Source organism: Eubalaena glacialis, chromosome 10 (genome assembly GCF_028564815.1).
Source record: "Eubalaena glacialis isolate mEubGla1 chromosome 10, mEubGla1.1.hap2.+ XY, whole genome shotgun sequence".
Taxonomy (NCBI): Eukaryota; Metazoa; Chordata; class Mammalia; order Artiodactyla; family Balaenidae; genus Eubalaena; species Eubalaena glacialis.
Window position 1 is genome coordinate 117,057,681 of NC_083725.1, and position 16,512 is coordinate 117,074,192.

The window sequence follows — 16,512 nt, forward strand, 5'->3', positions numbered from 1 at the left end:
AGCATTTTATTTGTTAATACAAGAATAGAAATTCTGCAATAAATATCATCTAATAAATAACATCTCCAAATAAATAAATATTAATACAACAAACTTAGAGTCATGAGTGGGTGGGGCTGGGGGGCAGGGCCTGGGGGAGCTGCCCCCCCGCACCCCGAAATGCTACTGCAATGTAAACTTTCAGGAAGTTCTGTGGCTGTGGCTATGGCTGCCCTCCCCAGCCTGGGCAACCCACAGATACCCTGGGAAAGGGGGCGGAGAGGAGGCACCCTGGGGCTGGCAAGAAAATTCAAGGCAATGTCCTTTTGGTTGCCACCGTGTGCCACCGACTGCCTTGGGGACCCCTGGGTCCAGTCTGTCCCCGCCCCTCTGCTTTCAGTATTACCTCCAATGCAGATCCCACCTCTTCCATTTTTGATCCCATCTCTTCCTGTTTGGACTTGCCACTGTGCTTGTTTCCTGAATTGGATGTGTTGAGTTATTTGGGGGTAGGGGAGCAACACCCATCTAAGGAGAGCAGGGCAGCCAAAGGGCTTCACCCCAGAAAGGCACGTGCGATGGTGGCCCCCTCCCTGCCCTGCAGGCACGCTTCCTGGCAGTGCCACTTGAGGGGCTGGGTGGGCACTGGCAAGTGGTGGGCAGGGAGCAGGAAGCTGTGAGAGCCTTGCACCAGCTTGAACCATTGTGGGCTCCCTTGAGCATCCCGTCCTGTGGAAATGGGATGGGGCCTATTGCACCTCTCCCCTAGACCCGTAGGGCTTAGGGAGGCGGGGAGGGGGTGGGCCTTATTGCATCACACCCTCCTCCCAGTCCAGGGAGGGCTAGAGGCTCATGGCTTCTGTCTCCTGGCTCAACAAGTGTTGGTGTACGCGTTTCTCCCTCCCAGAGTGGGAGCAGGGCTTGAAGGGGGAGGGGAAAGAGACGGTGGTAAAGGTCAGGGATCAGAAGCCATGGGCCTCCAGGTGCAGGGTGACCGCGGCTGCCGGAGGCTGCATCTTCTTCTTGAGCCGGTTGAAGTCCTTGGCCGAGCGCCACAGCCAGGTCTGCAGCTCCTTCAGCAGCCAGAAGTCATCCATCTTCTGGAGGAAGTCACTGTGGGCAGGGCCAGGGGTCCAGGTAGGCTCAGTCCCGGGCAGAGGCTGGGGCAGCGGGTAGCCCAGAGCTGCCATGACGCCCGCGATGCTGCCCAGCAGGCCCTGGAGGCTGGTGCAGAAGTGGGCCAGGCTGCGGCGCAGCTCAGCCGTGGCGGCCTGGCGGTTGAGGCCACGCAAGTAGCACAGGAGGTGGCTGTAGGCCTCGTAGTTCTGGGTCAGCCGCAGTCTGTCGTTGAGGCTTCGCCACACCTCCAGGTTGACAGTGGCCCTGGGCAGAGTCTCCGCCCCCAGCCGAGGTGGGTTGAAGTCAGGCTCGTTGAAAGGGGGGCCCAGGTAGTTCAGCTGTGAAAAGGAGAGGGCGATGGGGAGGGAGGGGGGCGGAGAAGCCAGCTCGCCTGCCTGCCCGGAGATACCTGCCCCCAAAGCTGCTATTTCCTGTGTCCCCTGACACCGGCCCCACCTCCGCACTAGGCCTCTCTGTTTGTGGGCCTCCCCTAAGTTTCTCCAGGGATGTCATTTGCATGGAGGTGACAGCTGAAGCAATGGGGGTGATGAGATCACCTATGGAGAAGTGCAGAAAGAGAATAACACGCAGGAGAAACTCAGGAAGGACGTGCTGATTGGCTGAGAGTACCAGCCTTGGGAGAGCGCCCACCGTGGGGGCGGGACAGAGAGGAAGAGGAGCCACGAGGACCCAGGAGGCCAGGCTGCAGAGGTGAAGGTGGACCAGGAGAGTCAGAGCCAAGGTGAGGAGTTCGAGAAGGCAGCAACGCTCAGCAGTGGGGCTGCAAAACAGAGAGCGAGGAGAATGAACCTTAGAAATGCCATTGGGTTTGGCAAGAAGGAGGTGCCTGACGACCTTGGAGAGAACCGTTCCAGTGGCCTGGAAGCCAGATTGCAGGGGGTTAAGGAGTGAGTGGGTGGAGAGGAAGTGGAGGCAGAGGCTGCAGACCGCTCCTTCAAGAGATTTGGCAGCCCGGGGAGAAAAAGGGTCGGGAGCTAGGGGGGTAGCAGTCAAGCACAGGTTTTCTGGACGGGAAACCAGGGAGGGAAGAGCGGGTGGAAAGGCAGAGGGGCCCGTGAGCATCCGAGCTGCCTTGGGTGGAAAGGCAGAGGGGCTCATGACCATCTGAGCTGCCTTTGCCCCTTGGCACGCATGGTCCACCAGCTGAAGGGCAGGGGACAAGGTACTCACTAAGGCCCCCAAAGAAGCACTCATAGGCGCAAGGCTGCAGAAGGAAGAAACTGAGGCCATCTCAAGAGTTGGGCAGGAGGAAGGGTATCGAAGACAGTCTAGGGAAGAGGAGAGAGCCTTGCCAACCCTCCGGGGAGAGGCCTGGGGCCCAGGGAAAGGGTGAGGGAGACGGTTCAGCTGGGAGAGAAAGGGAGAAGCGAGGGGCGAGGCCTGGGATAGGCAAGGGCCCGGGGGAGGTTCCCACGCTGACAAGCACAGAGACAAACTCATTTCCTCGGTGTATCCTGGGGCCGGAGCCAACTCCCCCGCCACCCTCCTCCTCTTTCTTTCCCTGGCTCCAAAGTAGGGTCTGGGATGTGGAAGAGGAACACGGGAAGAGGGGCCAGTTCCCCACGGTCCTTGGAACCCTGACCCTCCTTCCTCCTCTCCTGCGCTCTCTGAGCCCCTCTGGACCGCCCCCAGATCCTTATGGCACGGCTTCCATCCGCACCCTGAACCCCCTGCCACTCCTGGCCTGGGTTCCCTGCAGCCCCCTTCCCCCAAGTCCCCCCTAGGAGGCCCAGCTAGGATGGGAGAGGCAGACAGAAGGGAGGCCCATGGGTCCAGAGCAGCAGGGCCCCAGGTCTGGGGCAGAGACGAGCTGGAACACAGGCACGGGAGGTGGGGCCCCTCCATCCCCACCCAGCCCCACCCGTGCGCGAGAGACACCACAACACGGTGTAAACAGAGGAGACTTCCCCGGCCCCCAGGGGGAGGCGGGCGGCTGGGCCGGCAGCCAGCGGGGCGATGGGCCAAGGCGGGTGCGAGGCCTGCCCACATGCCTAGTCCTGGGGCCAGGGATGGGGAGGAGGGGGCACCCTCCCTAAGAGGGAAGGGCGGGAGATAGGCCAGACAGGGAGACTGCTTGGAGCCAAAGCCCCTCCCCATCACCCCATCACTCACCAGGACCCCCACCGGTTGGCCTCTCTTCCCCCACTCCCATTCTTCACCCAACTCCCAGCCCCTGAGCTGCCCTGGATACTCACATAGGTCCCAGCCAAGCTGCGGAGCTGGTGCTCCAGGTAGCGGGTGAGGTCGTAGGTTTTCTGGATGGAGGGGCCAGGCCCCGGGTCCCCTGTGCGGTTGAGGGCTGGCACTGCAGGGAGGTGCCAGAGCACGGTGACCAGGCACGCGAGCATCCCCCACGAGTCCCCTGTGGACAAGACGGCGAGAAGCATGAGGGTGGCCCGGCCCGGTCCAGGAAGCAGCTAGCAGCCCCTCAGGTGTCTGTCCCCACCATAGGCTGGGAGGGGGGTGAGGGTGGACCACCAGATGGGAGGTGGGGGGAGTGGAGGAGGGGAGTGTTCCTGGCCTGAGAAAGTATGTGCATGGAGGCATGTTTGTGTCTGAGGAAGAGGACTTGGCCTGTGTGTCTACCAGGAGGTACTGGAGAGTATTTGTGTGTCAGCGAAGTCGCTATGTGTGCCGACGTGCGTATGTGTGTGTGCGCACGTGCGTGCGTGTGTGTGTGTGTACATGGGGGGCCAGGCCAAGGGACTGCGGATCAGAATCAGTATTCCCGGGTTCCAGGTGTACCTCGGCCTCCTCTCCCACCCTCCGGGTCCCACTGCAGTTTAGGGGGAGCCAAGGGGTTGGGAAACAGCACGTGTCAGAGCTTCAAGCTGAGAGAAGTCGGCCCTGAGAGGGGCGCCCCCAGAGGCGGCCACGAGTGGGAGTTGAGTCAGAGGCAGGACGTAGGGTCAAACCACCGGGGTCAGAGGCAAGGTGGAGCTGTGGACCACCAGGGGCGGGCTGAAGGGCACGGGGCTGGCTCGGGCAGGCGGTGGTGGGTACATTCTGGGATTTGATTCCCGGGTGTGGAAAGTGTAGGATAGACTTAGATTGAAGGAGATTTAGTGTCACTCTGAGAGGCTGGCTGCAGCGTGGAGATCTGCCCCATTCTCCTCTAGGGTACTGGATGGGGAAAAGCGTGACCTGAATGAGACTTGGTGATCAGCCTGCAGCGAAGAGAGGGGGCAGGGGGAGGGAGAGGGGGAGGGGAGAGAGAGAGAGAGAGAGAGAGAGAGAATACGATGTATCTGCTGAGGAGGGCTTGTCTGCTGATGGTGCTGGAGGGTTTGGGCCCCGCAGGATACCAGAGGCCAGGGGTCAATGCTGTGAGGACAGACTAGGCAGTTGGGAAACATGATTTTCCCAGCTTTTAGGTGAGGTCCAAGGTCAAGAGCACTAGGCCAGGATTCAGTGGGCATTGGGACTGGCAGTGGCAATGAGGGTTAGGGTAGAGTAAGGCTGTAATTGGCATTGAGCTAGGTTAGGTTTAAGGACTGGGTTCCTTTCAAAGCTTCAGGTTAGTTTATTGGGATTTGGCTGACTGAGTGTGGTTGAGGCTTGAGTTCAGCTGGGGGATGTGGTTAGGTCTGGGCAGGCAGAGGGTTGGCTGGGGCTAAGGTTTGTGAATTTGTTGATTTAGCTGTCAGATGGGTTGCTGCATGGCCTGTCAGCAAGAGTAGGGCTAGTTTGGGCTTTGAGCTTGGGTAGGTGTGAGATCACGAGTGGTTTCTTTCTTCTAGTTTATATTATATACTGTCAAATTTTCTACAATGACATACGTTGCTTTGATAGAAATAAGTTGGATGGGGGTTTAACAATTTGATTGTACTTAAGATAAGTGTGGAGTTAAGAAAGGATTAAGACTAGGTAGGTTTAGACTTAGTCATAACGCTGGGTCAGGGCTTTAGAGAGGGTTACAAACGAGGAGGGGTTTAGGATTCACACTCTATGGAATGTCTCTTACAGAGCGCAGGGCTCAGGTGGGAACTTTTGCAATGGCGCAGCTGGTCAGTCCTGACTCTTTCAGATGCTTTACTGGCTGGCTTCAGGGATAGAATGCAGTAGCAGGGCTGCCACTAGTCTCAGGAACCCTGCCCTCTCGGGTGGAGGGCTCTTGGTTCGAGGGTGTGTGTGTCTGTGTGAGTGTGTGCGTGCCACCCATGTGTGTTTTAGGACAGAAAGCAGGATCAGGCTCATAACTGCTCCCTGGGGAGACAGGCTCCCCTTTTCCTCTTCCCCACCTGCAGCCTGTGGCTTCCCTCCCAAATGGTCCTTTCCTCATTCTTCCTTTCCACCCCTAGCTCTTGCTGACTCTCTGAGTTCCTTCCTATTCTCCGTTCTTCACATCCCAACACAATTCCAGGCCCTTCTCCTCTGCTGCCTTCAGCCTGGCTATCTGGCTGAGTCACCTCCAGGATCCTCTGGGTACAATGTGGAGTTAGTTTCAGAGGCTGGAGACCTGCTGAGGTGGGCAGCGGTCCTTGCAGCCTTGAGGTAGCTTTCAGGATTGAGTCTGGTCTCTTCCCGCAGTTAGTGGCAAGGCCGAGGGTCCCAGCTGAAGCAGCAGTGGAGAACTAGGCTTGCCTCTTTACCCCACCCTGCTCCGGGCAGCCCTGCTAGCCAGAGTTCTGGAACTGGGCTCTGCCTGGCCCACGGTGGGAGGGGGTGGGTAGGGGTGGGGGTCAGGAACCCAGCTCTGGGCCTTGTTTGCCCCCTCCCCTTCTGGGCCCTGCGGGACATCCCTAGGGAGGACTGGCTTCCTATACAGGGACAGCAGGGGGAGAAGCCTTTGGAAAAACAAGAGCGAAGTCATCTGGGCAGAAAAACTGCTCGTGAAATTAACCAGACGAGGCCGGTGTTTCCAGGAATATTTCAGTTCTGAGGTAACTGTGTCACTGAAGGCTGTGAGGGGGGGGGAGGCGGGGGGGGGGGGAAGCTGAAGGAGCTGTGGGATCGACCCACGGAGAGAGCCAGAAAGAGGGAAGGAGCCTCAGAAATCCAGAGGGAGAAGAGGCCAGGAGAGGAGTAAGGTGACAGGGCTCTACCCTCTATTAGGACAGCCTCCACTCTGGGCAAGATGTCCCATATCTTAGGCAGAAAACTGAAAGCCGTCTGGGGCAGAGAACACCTGTGGTTTAGTCGTGAGCGCTGGAACTCAGCACAGCTCGCCGCTTGCCTGTGTTCCTAGGAGGGCAAGCACCGTGGGCATCCTGGAGCCCTCACGTCCATCCTCCTCTCCAGGCTCATGGTGTGCAGGTGGACCGGCCACCGGGGGCTGTGTCCTGGGCCCCCTCCCCGAGTCCTGGCCCCCCGCCCAGCCCCCGCCCCAGCTCTGCTTCTGGCTGCTGCCCACTGATTGTTTACATCCCGTCTTCCCCTGTGTTTATAAATCCAGCTGAGCACGTGAGGAGCTAATGAGAGCAGCTCACATTTCCTGCTGCGGCCCCCCCACCCCCCATCCTGGCCCCCGCCCGGGCCAGCCCCTAATTCCATCCAGATCCCTGGGCCCTGGGAACCGAGGCCCCCCCTCATGAACACACACACACACACTCAGCCCACGCAAGCGCATGGCCACCCCGACACCGCTACACAGGCAGGCATACCCGTGTACGCGTGTGTTTAGGCAGCTGCCCCCTCAGCCTGTCTCCCCCAGTCTGACCTCACGCAGTGAAGGTAGGGGGCTCAGCAGTGCAAACGCGCCAGGGTAGTCAGGGTGGGCAGGACAGGTCAGCCAGGAGACCGTGCACCTGGGATTGGTGGCTAAGAGCCACCAGCCCAAAGGTAGGAGCCGGGGAGGCATCGCAGAGCTCCAGAGGTGTCGGGCTGACTGTGGGAGCCCGAGGAGAGGCCCCACCCTCAGGCCAGACCAGGACCGGCACCCTGGTGACCTTGGAGGGGTCTGTTGAGGTGCACTGAGGGGACGAGCGGTTTAGGGGGTGGTGGGTCCACTGTGGTGTGAGATCCAGGAAACGGCCCTGGGGGTCACCTCCCAGCCCCCCTTCTCAGGGAAGGGCCCAAAGAAACAGCCCATCTTTCCTTGTCCTCTAGGCTGGCTGCCCTCCCCTCTGTTCCTTCTCTCCCTTCCATCCTCTCCTTGGTTCCCTATCCCCCAGGCAACTGAGAATCGGCTTAGTGAGTGGGTACACATGGGCCCAGAAGTCAGGAGACCTCACTTTGTCACCAGCCCATCAGGTGACTGGGCTTGTGTGAAGGGGTTGCACTGTGCATGCGAAATTCCAAACCACGTGACGCTCCATCTCTGCCGTGCTCTTCAGCAGCCCCCTCCCCGCCCTTCTCGTCCAGCCTAAATGACAGAAGAAGAAACTGAGGCCCAGGGTAAGAAACAGATGGGCGGGCCAGCCTCCCAGCCTTGTGGAGTCCATTCCCACCCAGGAGTTGGGCTTTTGTTGGAGCAAGAGGGTCCGGATCGTGCTGCAAGAGGACCCTGGGTGGAGCCGGGGAGCTGGGCAGCCAGCAGAAGGCAGGCACGGGGGCAAAATGAAGGAAATAGTCCGGCCACTGTGTGGGTGTGCTTGAAAGGGTGTTGTTATCCAGCGGCTATGGGAGGGGCTCAGAGGGAGCGTGCAGGAGCCAGGGTGTGAATAGGCAGGTGGGATTGTGGGGAGGAATGTGAAGTGTCACTAACGGAGTAGCTGGTGCGGAGGGGTGGTGTGCAGAAGTGTGAACCGGCCCAGCGCAGGGCTCTGCCAGGGGGAGAGGGAGCCATTACATCAGTTGGGAGGAGAGACTTCTGGGGCTGCTGGGTGACAGTTGCTGCCACCTCTGCCTGATGCCCGTTTCCTCCCCTGGTTGAGTGCCTGGCTCCAGGGCAGCGAGGGTGTCTGAGCCAGTGGGGGGAATGGGTCTGATCTCTCAGGGGGATGTATCCCTGTGTCCTACGGGGGCGGGGGGGGGGGAACAGTTGTGTGCTCCTGGAGCCGGGAGGGGGTCCGTGGGGACAGTGAAAGCTCAGAGGTGTCAGCCTGTATGGGTCAGGGTCAGAGAGCGCCTGACAGAGGAGTGGGTCCAGTGCCTCCACCCGCAGCCTCTCTCCGAGGCTCGGACCGCTCCTGCCGAGCCGAGCCTCCAGCCCCCTCCCCTCCTGGCAGCCCCCTCCTACCCCAGGGGGAAGGGCCAGGCCAGGCGCAGGAGGAAACAGGGACGCGTCCTCTGGGATTGGGAGTCTGGGGAGGGCTTCTGGAGCGCAGTGTGGAGTTGCTGGGAAGGAAGGTAGGGAGAGCAGGGATGAGGGGACTCTGGCAAGGCCCGGGGACTTGGGGTTTCCCTCGAGGGGCTCGGCCCGGGGACTTGGGGTTTCCCTCGAGGGGCTCGGCCCGAGAACCCGGCCGGCCCTCCCCCCTCGGCGGTGACCTCTCGCTCCCGGCCCCCTCCCCGAAGCGGCGGCGCCTTCCCCCTGTGTGGCCCCGGCGCCCCCGGCCCCGCCCCCGGCCCGCTCCCGCCCGGTCTCTCCCTTCCCGGCGGCGGGGGCGGGGGCGGGGTCCGGGGCGCCGGACTCCCGGCTCGGTCGGGCCGCTGCCCTTTCCCGCGCGTCAATTCCCTGCCCTGCCCGCCCGCCCTCCCGCGGGCCGCCGGGGCCGAGCGGCCGCTGCCTCCGCTCCCCGGCCGGTGACAGACTTTCCTGCCCGGTCCGGCCGGGCTACGCCCGCCCCCCGCACTAATCACTCCCAGGCCACGGCGGGCCGGCCCGGGGGGCTCGCTGCCGCCTCCCGCCCCGCCGCCCGGCCCCTACCTGCCGCCGGCTCCCCCGCTGCGGGCAGCATGGTGGGCTCCGGCCGCGCGGCGCGCAGCGAGGAAGCCGCGACTCCCGCGGCCCGGCCCGGACCAGCCAGGCTTCGCTCTGCCCTCCGCCCTCCTCTCTCCTCTCGCCCGCCCTCCTTCCCGCCCTCCCCTCCCGGCGGGCCGGGGAGGGAGAGCGGCGCGGCCCGAGGTGTCGGCCTCTCCTCGCCTCCCGCCGGCCCGGCCTCGGGCTCCCCGTGCCTCCCTCCCTCCCTCCCTCTTCCTCTCCCAGCCCCGTCCTCCCCGCGCGCCGCGTCTCCCTCCCGCAGCCCCGCTCCCGCCTCGGACGCGCTCTCCCGACTTTTGCGCGGGGCTCTCTCCTCCGGGATCCCGCGGCCCCGCCTCGCCGGGCTCCAGGTGGCCGCCTCCCAGGTCTGCGGGTCGCCGGGGCTCCCCGCCGAGCGGACTCAAGGAATGCCGCGTCCCCGCCCGGCCCCTCTCGAAGGCGCCCGGCCGTGCCTCCCCTGGCCCGAGCCCCGCTGGCGGGGGCAGCGCCAGGCTCCCCGGCCGGGCCCCGGCTCGGGACTCCCGGGGGGAAGGACGGGAACCGGATCTCGCGGCTCCCGGGCGGGGGTGGAGGGGGGCCGGGGCCTCGGACGCCTGGCTCCTACCTGCTCGGAGGTCCATGGGGCTGGGGGCCGGGCGGGCCGGGCGCGGCTCCTCTCCCGGAGGCTGGCGGAGTGGGAGGGCGAGCCTCGGCTCCGGCGAAGCTTTAATAATCCCATCCGCCAGGCCCACTCGCAGGTTTTTTTCGCTCGGTTTCGGATTTTTTTTTTTTTTTTTTTCGGTGTGGGACATTCTGCAAACTTTTTTTTTCTGACGTGTAAAGCTGTAACCACAAATTGTAGCGGCCCTCCCCGGGGTGGGGGGAGGAGGGGGGAGGAGGGAAGGGAGGGCTTCTGGGTCTCCTCTCCCTCCCACAACACCGAGGGGGGGTGAGGTGAGGCGAGGCTGCGGCGGTACCACACTGGGCCTCCTGGGGGAGGGGGCGGGAGGGCATCAGTGCTTCTGCAAACTCCCAAGAGCCAGGGGAGTGAGCCGGCCGCTCCTTTTCTTCTCCCTCGGTGTCGGCCCGGGGCGCCTGCCCCCTGCCCGGCGGGGTCCCAGCTCTCACCCTACCTCTGCCTCCACGTCTCTAACCTTCCCTCCCCTCCCCTCCCCCTCCCCCTCCCCCTGAGTAAATGCAATGACACATCCTCCCAAATGCCAGCGAGCTGGCTTCGAAGCAAGTGATGGTGTTTTTCCTGCTGCCCTTTGTCTGGGCTGACCGCCCCCCTTGCCTATTGTCCCGCCGCCTGTCCCATTTCCAAAAGCTGAGGCTAAGCGAGGCTCCGGGGCTGGGGCAGGTGACTAACCGGCTCACAATGCCCCGTGGGGGGCAGGAAGAGGGCAACACAGGCCCACTGCCCAGCGTGGAGGAGAGAAGAGGGCACTTGGCTGAGGGTTTTTCTCTCAAGTTCACAGGGTTCTTCATTCTTCTTCCCAGCCACCAGGAGAGTGCTCATGGGTGGGGGATTTGTAATTCATTAATCAGCACGAGGCATCGGACCAGTTTCAACACCAGAGGCTTCAGAGGTGACTCAGCGGGACCGCTCGAATTCAAGGCGATGGACAGACCAAGAGTCCCCACTTGTGAAATGCTTCACCAAGAAGCCATTCGGCTTTCTCCTGCCTTTGGGGCTTGGGTTGTAGGCTTTTTCCGGTGCTGGGGTAGGGGTGGTTTGAGTGTGGAGGGCTCTCCCTCCGTCCTTCCCTCAGGCCTGGGTTGGGACTTGCCGGGCGGGATCCCTAGGGGACCCATAGCCTAGACCCTCCCTGGAGGGTCTCCCTTCCTCCCTGTACAGAGGGCTGCCAAGGACCGTGCAAAGGAAACAGCTCTCATCTGGGGGCCTGCAGACATCCCCACTCCGTGACTTTTCTTGGGGGACGGTCATTTGGTCTCCAAGGCTTGAGTGCTCTAGAACGGGACCGCCAATTAAATCACTTGGTAATAAGTTGCTTTTGTTGTTGTTTATTTGCTGTTTCAAGGAGGGAGAGGTGGTGGGCCAGACCTGAGAGGTGATTCCTCTCTGGAATAGCATCAGAGCCTACGCTCACCACTCCTGCCCTGGGCCCCCGCCCCCCTGCCCCGAGAAGGAAGGGCACCGTGCCCACCCTGCCATAGCCCCTCCAGCCTGTGGGTCAGAGCAGGCAGCGTGGGCATGACCAGCGCTGGGTTCCCAGGGCAGCTCTTCCCTTTTCTGCACTTCGAGAACTGGGATGGGGGGGTTGGGGGGGTGGGGAAGAAGTTTGTTTTCAATTACCTCACTGGAGTGGGACAGACTTTGTTGTAGGGTTTGTTTTGGGGTTTTTTTTTCCGCTTTCTTTCTTTTATTTCCTAAACGAGGAGAAAATGAGCTGAGAAAGGGGAGCTGGTGGGGGGTAGGGGGCAGGAGATTTTCTGGGGCGTCAGGAGCAGCTCTGATGAAACCTGCCTTGGAGGGGCCCTTTGCAAAAGTGCTGGGTGGGGGGCCTCCATCCCGTCCCTCCCCCAGCCAGAACGCCGTGGAGTTTGAATGACATTCTTGGCCAGTGAGCCCGAAGATCTTCTGATGCCCAGGCCAAGGTCAAGGAGGCAGATGCCCAGTGGGTGACTGGCACTGAGGCTGGCCAGGAGGTCCCCTAGCAGCCACCCTTTCAGAGGGAGGGAGCCACAGAAGGGAGGGGAGCGGGAGGGGGAGAAGGGAGCCTCTCAAGTCCTTCTCCCCTGGTGTGCAGCCTGCTCCTTACGGAGAGTGTCTGCACAGACAATGTGGTTTGGATTTGGCTGAGCCCCTCAGCACCTTATAAAGCACCTTGATGAGTCAGGGAGAAAGCAGCCCCAACACGGGAGAGGAGGAGGGGCCGGGGGAGAAAGGGGAAAGAGGGAGAGGGGAGCCGAAGGAAGGGGGGCGCTGAGGGAAGAGGAGGGAGAGAAGAAGGGACGGGGCAGGAGACACAAAGAGGAGCGGACTGCAGTGGAAGGGGAGGAAAGTTTCCCATGCCCTCACCCCCGCCAGCAAATGTTCACCTCGGGAGTCGAGAGAGAAAGCCTCGGTCTGCAGGAACCAAGGGCTGCTGCTCTGAAGTGGGGACCCAGGCCAGCTGGGTGCACGGACAACTGGCTTTCCACACAGCCCCGGGCTTGATGCCTTGACCCTACAAGCTGGGGAAGTCGTGTTCTCCCTCTGCCTCTTGTCTGGACTTGCATCCCTGCCCTCTCCCCTCACCTGGCTGGCGGGGAGGGGGGGGGCAAGCCTCTCCCCTCCCCCATCTTCCCCACTGCCAAAGGGAAAATCAACTCCGTCTCCAAGCTGCCAGTGCCCCTCTGCCATGTCTGGGCAAAGGCAGCAGGCTAGGAGCTGCCAGTTGGTTTGGGGTAGGGGCTAGAATAAAGACTGTGCCTTTATTCTGCCAAATCCCAAAGGGGGCTGGGCTGAGGGAGTCGCGGGGAGAAGGGAGAAGCAGAGCAGCGAGAGCCCCTCCAGGCTTTCTGTGGGGTGGTGGGCACAGGTGGCTGCCCTCTGATTGCCAGCTGGGGACCTTGGGGAAGTTCCTGCACCCCTGTGGCTCTCAGAAAGGGATGTTTGTTCGGGGCCCTGCCAGCTCTCACGATCTGGGATTGCTGCTGGGGGCAGGGCAGAGGTTAGAGGAGACACTGGCCCCCTGAGCTCCAGATCCATCTGTCCCACGAAGCGTTGCACAGCTATTTCCTGAGCCCCTGCTGGGTGCCAGGTCCTGTAAAGGACAGAGAGACAACGAAAACCCACCCCTGCCTTCAAGAATCTCACAGTCTTGTGACGAGGGACACTCATTAAACTGAGATCAGAGGATGAGGAGGGAAGGAGAGCTCTGGGAGGAGGTGGAACTTCTGGGTGGAAATGTGGCCGGATGGCAGGAGGGGCAGCGGCAACCAACCACAGGCCGAAGTCCCACGGTGGGTCGCACTGGGCGTAGCTCACGGGGCTGCCTGCAGTGGGCAGAGGGCAGAGGGCAGGACTGGGAGTCAGGATGCCAGGCTTCCAATTGGGCGGCGGGCCTTGGGACAAGCCCACCACCTCTCGGCGGAATGCGCTATGACCACCTCTGCGTCCCTTCCCACAGGGTGGTGGGAGTATCAGCGAGCTGCCGAGGAGGATGCTGTTTTGATGTCCTCTCTGGCCTTCCAGACTTCAGTCCTTACCCTCCGCAGGGGGTAGAGGTCAGGCCTCAAAGCGTGTGTCTGGGTAGGGGGCAGGGCTGGCACCCAGAGACGACTGAGCTGCCCTCCAAGGGGCTGGGGGTGAGTCAGTGTTGGCTCAGGGACAGGCTAGGGTTCCACCCCTCCCTCCTGCCTCCCCTCCTCCCCCCGTAACTGGCATCCCCAGGGAAGGCTCTCTATATGCCCCAAAGGCCCCATGTCCCACACAGATGCAGAACTGGCATTGAAGGGGCCCTGACCCCTCGGGTGTCTGGGGAAGCCTCTGGTCCAGTCCCCTCCTGGTAGGTGAGCAGGAGTGTGGTATTGGAGAAGCCCACAGAGATGAGTAAGTAAGGACATTCACTCATTCATTCATTTGTTCACCAAACATTCCTTGAGTTCCAACTCGGTGCCAGGTGCCAGGGACACAGAGAGGAGGCCTAGGAGGCCCTGGGGTCGAGAGGCAGAGGCTGGCCTGTGCGCAGGCAGGAGAGGCAGCGGCCCGCCCCACAGACTCCGCCAGCCTGCTGCAACGCCTGGCATTCCTTGGCGACACGCTGCTCCTTTGCGCCTCTCAGGCTGAACTCATGACAAGCGTTGAAACGTACTGAGCTCTCACCACGAGTCAGGTTCTGTGCTAAGGCTTTATGTGAATGATTTCATTCCATTCTTACAGTAACCCTAGAAAATAAGAACTGTTGTTTGAGGACCATTTGCCTTCAGCACCTCGCCCTCTTAACCGCCCCCACGGCGCAGGCGCGCAGGGACTCCTGAAAGGAGAAGAGGCTGGATGCGGAGACAGCAGCAAGTGCTGAGCACCCCCTGGCTGTGAGGCATCTAACCTGGGGCATGCCTGGTCTCTCTCTTCAGGACACGAGCACGTTCTCTGGGACAGAGAGTCCCCATGTGCCTGGAGCAGGAGACCTGGGCTCTCCTGCCCGAGACCCGCCACACACGACTGACTGGGCCAGCCGCGCCACGTGGCCCTCCTGGGTCGGTGAGAGGTGCCAGCCCAGGAGCACTCCAGCCCCCTCAGCCGGAATTGTAGATTCCGCGAGCAGAGCAGTGAGTTTGAATCATGGAATGAGCACTGAGCTGGAAGGCAGACGGCTGCCTGCGCACAGAGCCAGGACAAGGCTGTACCTCCTGAGGGCCAGACCGACCGTGTGGCCTGCAAAGCGAGCCGCCGCCAGGGACTTGCACCCCAGGAGGGGCGCCCCTCCACCGCTGCGGCGCATGCTCCAGCGTGACTGTGCAGGCGCAGGGGCCACCGAGGGCAGCAGGGGGAGGAAAGGCGGCGGGGAGTGCACTTTCCCCTTTCTTCCAGGGGCAGGAGCCCAAAGGGCCCTGCCTCACCCTGAGCTGGCTGTGATATCAGCGGAAACCCCGGGGCCAAAGGCCTCCTCCTGCCTTAGCAATAGCCCTGCGTCCCCCACCTACACCTGGCCCAGCTCAGGACTCCCGAGAAAAACGGCGCCCACAGCCCCTGCCTCCCAGCCGAGGAGAGGATCCAGGTCCTGCTGCCTGCCTCTCCCCTGCCCTACCTGGGCTCGCTCCCCGTCTGCAAGGATGTCAGGGTGATGGGTGTGTGAGGAGGACAGTGGCAGGAGGGATACCCCCAGGGGCTCCACCACCACCCCCCGTCATCCGCCAGGAGCTCCCCCGCCATTCTCCGGGATGTTCCATTGCCCTGGACAACCCATGCCTCGGGCTCTGTGACTCCGGCACCCCGGCAGAGGAGTGGGGTTACCTCTCCCTTATCCTGCAGGAAGATCCTTATCCTGCCCTGCTGAGTCACTGCCGGCTCCTCCCGCTCTGTCTCCTCCTTCCCACCGGCCTTCCTCCTTCAGCCTTCTCAGGGTTTCTCCAGACTGTCTGGGTTCCACAGGGGCCCCGGGGGGGGGGCGGGGGGTCAGAGGACAGACTGCACTTGGCACCTCTGGGGGGCTGTCCCAGCACCGCTGGGAGCTTGACAGCACGTGAGGGTGCCGCTCCGCCTTCACCAGCTGTGTGACCTTGGGCGAGCCACTTGACCCCTCTACACCTCAGTTTTCTCTTGCATAAGACAGGGGAGATGATAATGGTGCCTTCCTCAGAATAAGCGATGATTGAGTTAACACAAGTCAAATCTCTGGCACTTAACACGCGACAAGGTTAAATATTATTATTATCTGCCCTTCATGCCCTATCCTCCCATCTCTGCTAATGATGTGCCCCGACCCCTGCAAGCCTCCATGTCTACAAGTCTGTCTGTCTGTACCTACTCTGTTCTTTCCATTCTGCCTTCTTCCTGAGGCCTGTCCCCAGCACCCCCATGCTGACTCCCCGCACTGGGCACAGACACAGAACTCTAGAGAGTTCTGGAGTTGGGCCGCTGCTCAGCTTTCCTCCAACGATAAATGATCCTGAGCATCTGCTTCTGGCATCCCAGACAGCTTCCTCATAGGGGGTCAGTGTCTTGGAGGAGGGCCGCGGCCGGAGCGGGAAGGATGGACACAGGGAGGTCCACCTCGTGATCCTCGGCAGAGCACCCTGAGCACGTGTCAGTTTCAGCCGCTGATGCTGCAAAATGAAAATTTCATTGTTAAATGAAACAGGGACTCAAGAGCTCGGACAGGTGTGAGAACGGCTGTAGTGCCGAGAAGGGAGAGGTCAGAGGTCAGGGGGATGTCAAGGGAGACTTTGAGGGTGGCTGGGGAGAAGCTGAGCAGCCAAAGTTGGGGAACTACACCTGGCCTGGAACCGGTTCCTGGGCCGGGAGGAGCTGGCACTCGGGCCTGTGGGGCTCAGTCGCCCGCCTCAAGGCTTTCTGAAGCACCTCCTGTATGTGCCCGCAGAACAGCGTGGTCCTACGGAGACCGCACCCTGCCCGCCAGGGGCTGGGGGTCTGCAGGGACAGAGGGAAGATGGCTCCAGAGCCGCCCTGCTCTTAGTGGCCTCATCCCCGCCCTGCCCCCAGTTCTCTGAAGTCTCTCCTCCTCCCTGCACCCCCCCAGCACTGTAGGAAGCCCCCCTTGGCCAGGGAGGATGTCTTCTGGGCCCCTCCCTCCTTGGGCGCCTAGCCCCGTGTTGGACACCGAGCTGGGACTCTCGGGTGCCTGCTTGCCCTCCCCAGGGCAGACCAACCTGGTCTCTGTGCTGGAAGCTGGGACTGGACACGGTGTCTGTCTCCCTCTGCTGGTCCCTTAGGGGACAGCCAGGACAGGGCACTTTCCCCAGAGCGGGTGGTCCCATGGCTCCCGAAACAGCGGATGGCGAGGGATGGGGGCACTGAGGAAAGGGCCTGGGGACTCAGGCTGGGCTCCAGGCTGTAGGAACACCGACACTGCCGCCCGGGTCCCCTCGGCCCAAAGCCGGCCTCCAACAGGGGCCCCGAGGGGTGGTCTCAGGGAGGCCAG

At 61.9% G+C, this 16,512-nt stretch overlaps 1 protein-coding gene across 4 annotated transcripts; it reads right to left on the bottom strand.

The window, feature by feature from the left end:
* CLCF1 (cardiotrophin like cytokine factor 1) lies at window positions 1-9,650 on the bottom strand. 4 transcript variants are annotated; one of them, XM_061202138.1, is made up of 3 exons: window positions 9,528-9,650; window positions 3,315-3,481; window positions 1-1,436 (listed from the first exon to the last, which is right to left on the bottom strand). In XM_061202138.1, exons 1-3 carry the CDS (start codon window positions 9,541-9,543, stop codon window positions 942-944), a joined length of 678 nt encoding a protein of 225 aa, XP_061058121.1. In that variant the 5' UTR covers window positions 9,544-9,650; the 3' UTR covers window positions 1-941. The 4 variants fall into 4 exon arrangements, with proteins under 4 accessions (XP_061058121.1, XP_061058120.1, XP_061058122.1 ...); XM_061202137.1 differs by lacking the exon at window positions 9,528-9,650 and adding an exon at window positions 8,870-8,962; XM_061202139.1 differs by lacking the exon at window positions 9,528-9,650 and adding an exon at window positions 6,246-6,256.
* Between the last annotated feature and the right edge of the window lie 6,862 nt (window positions 9,651-16,512).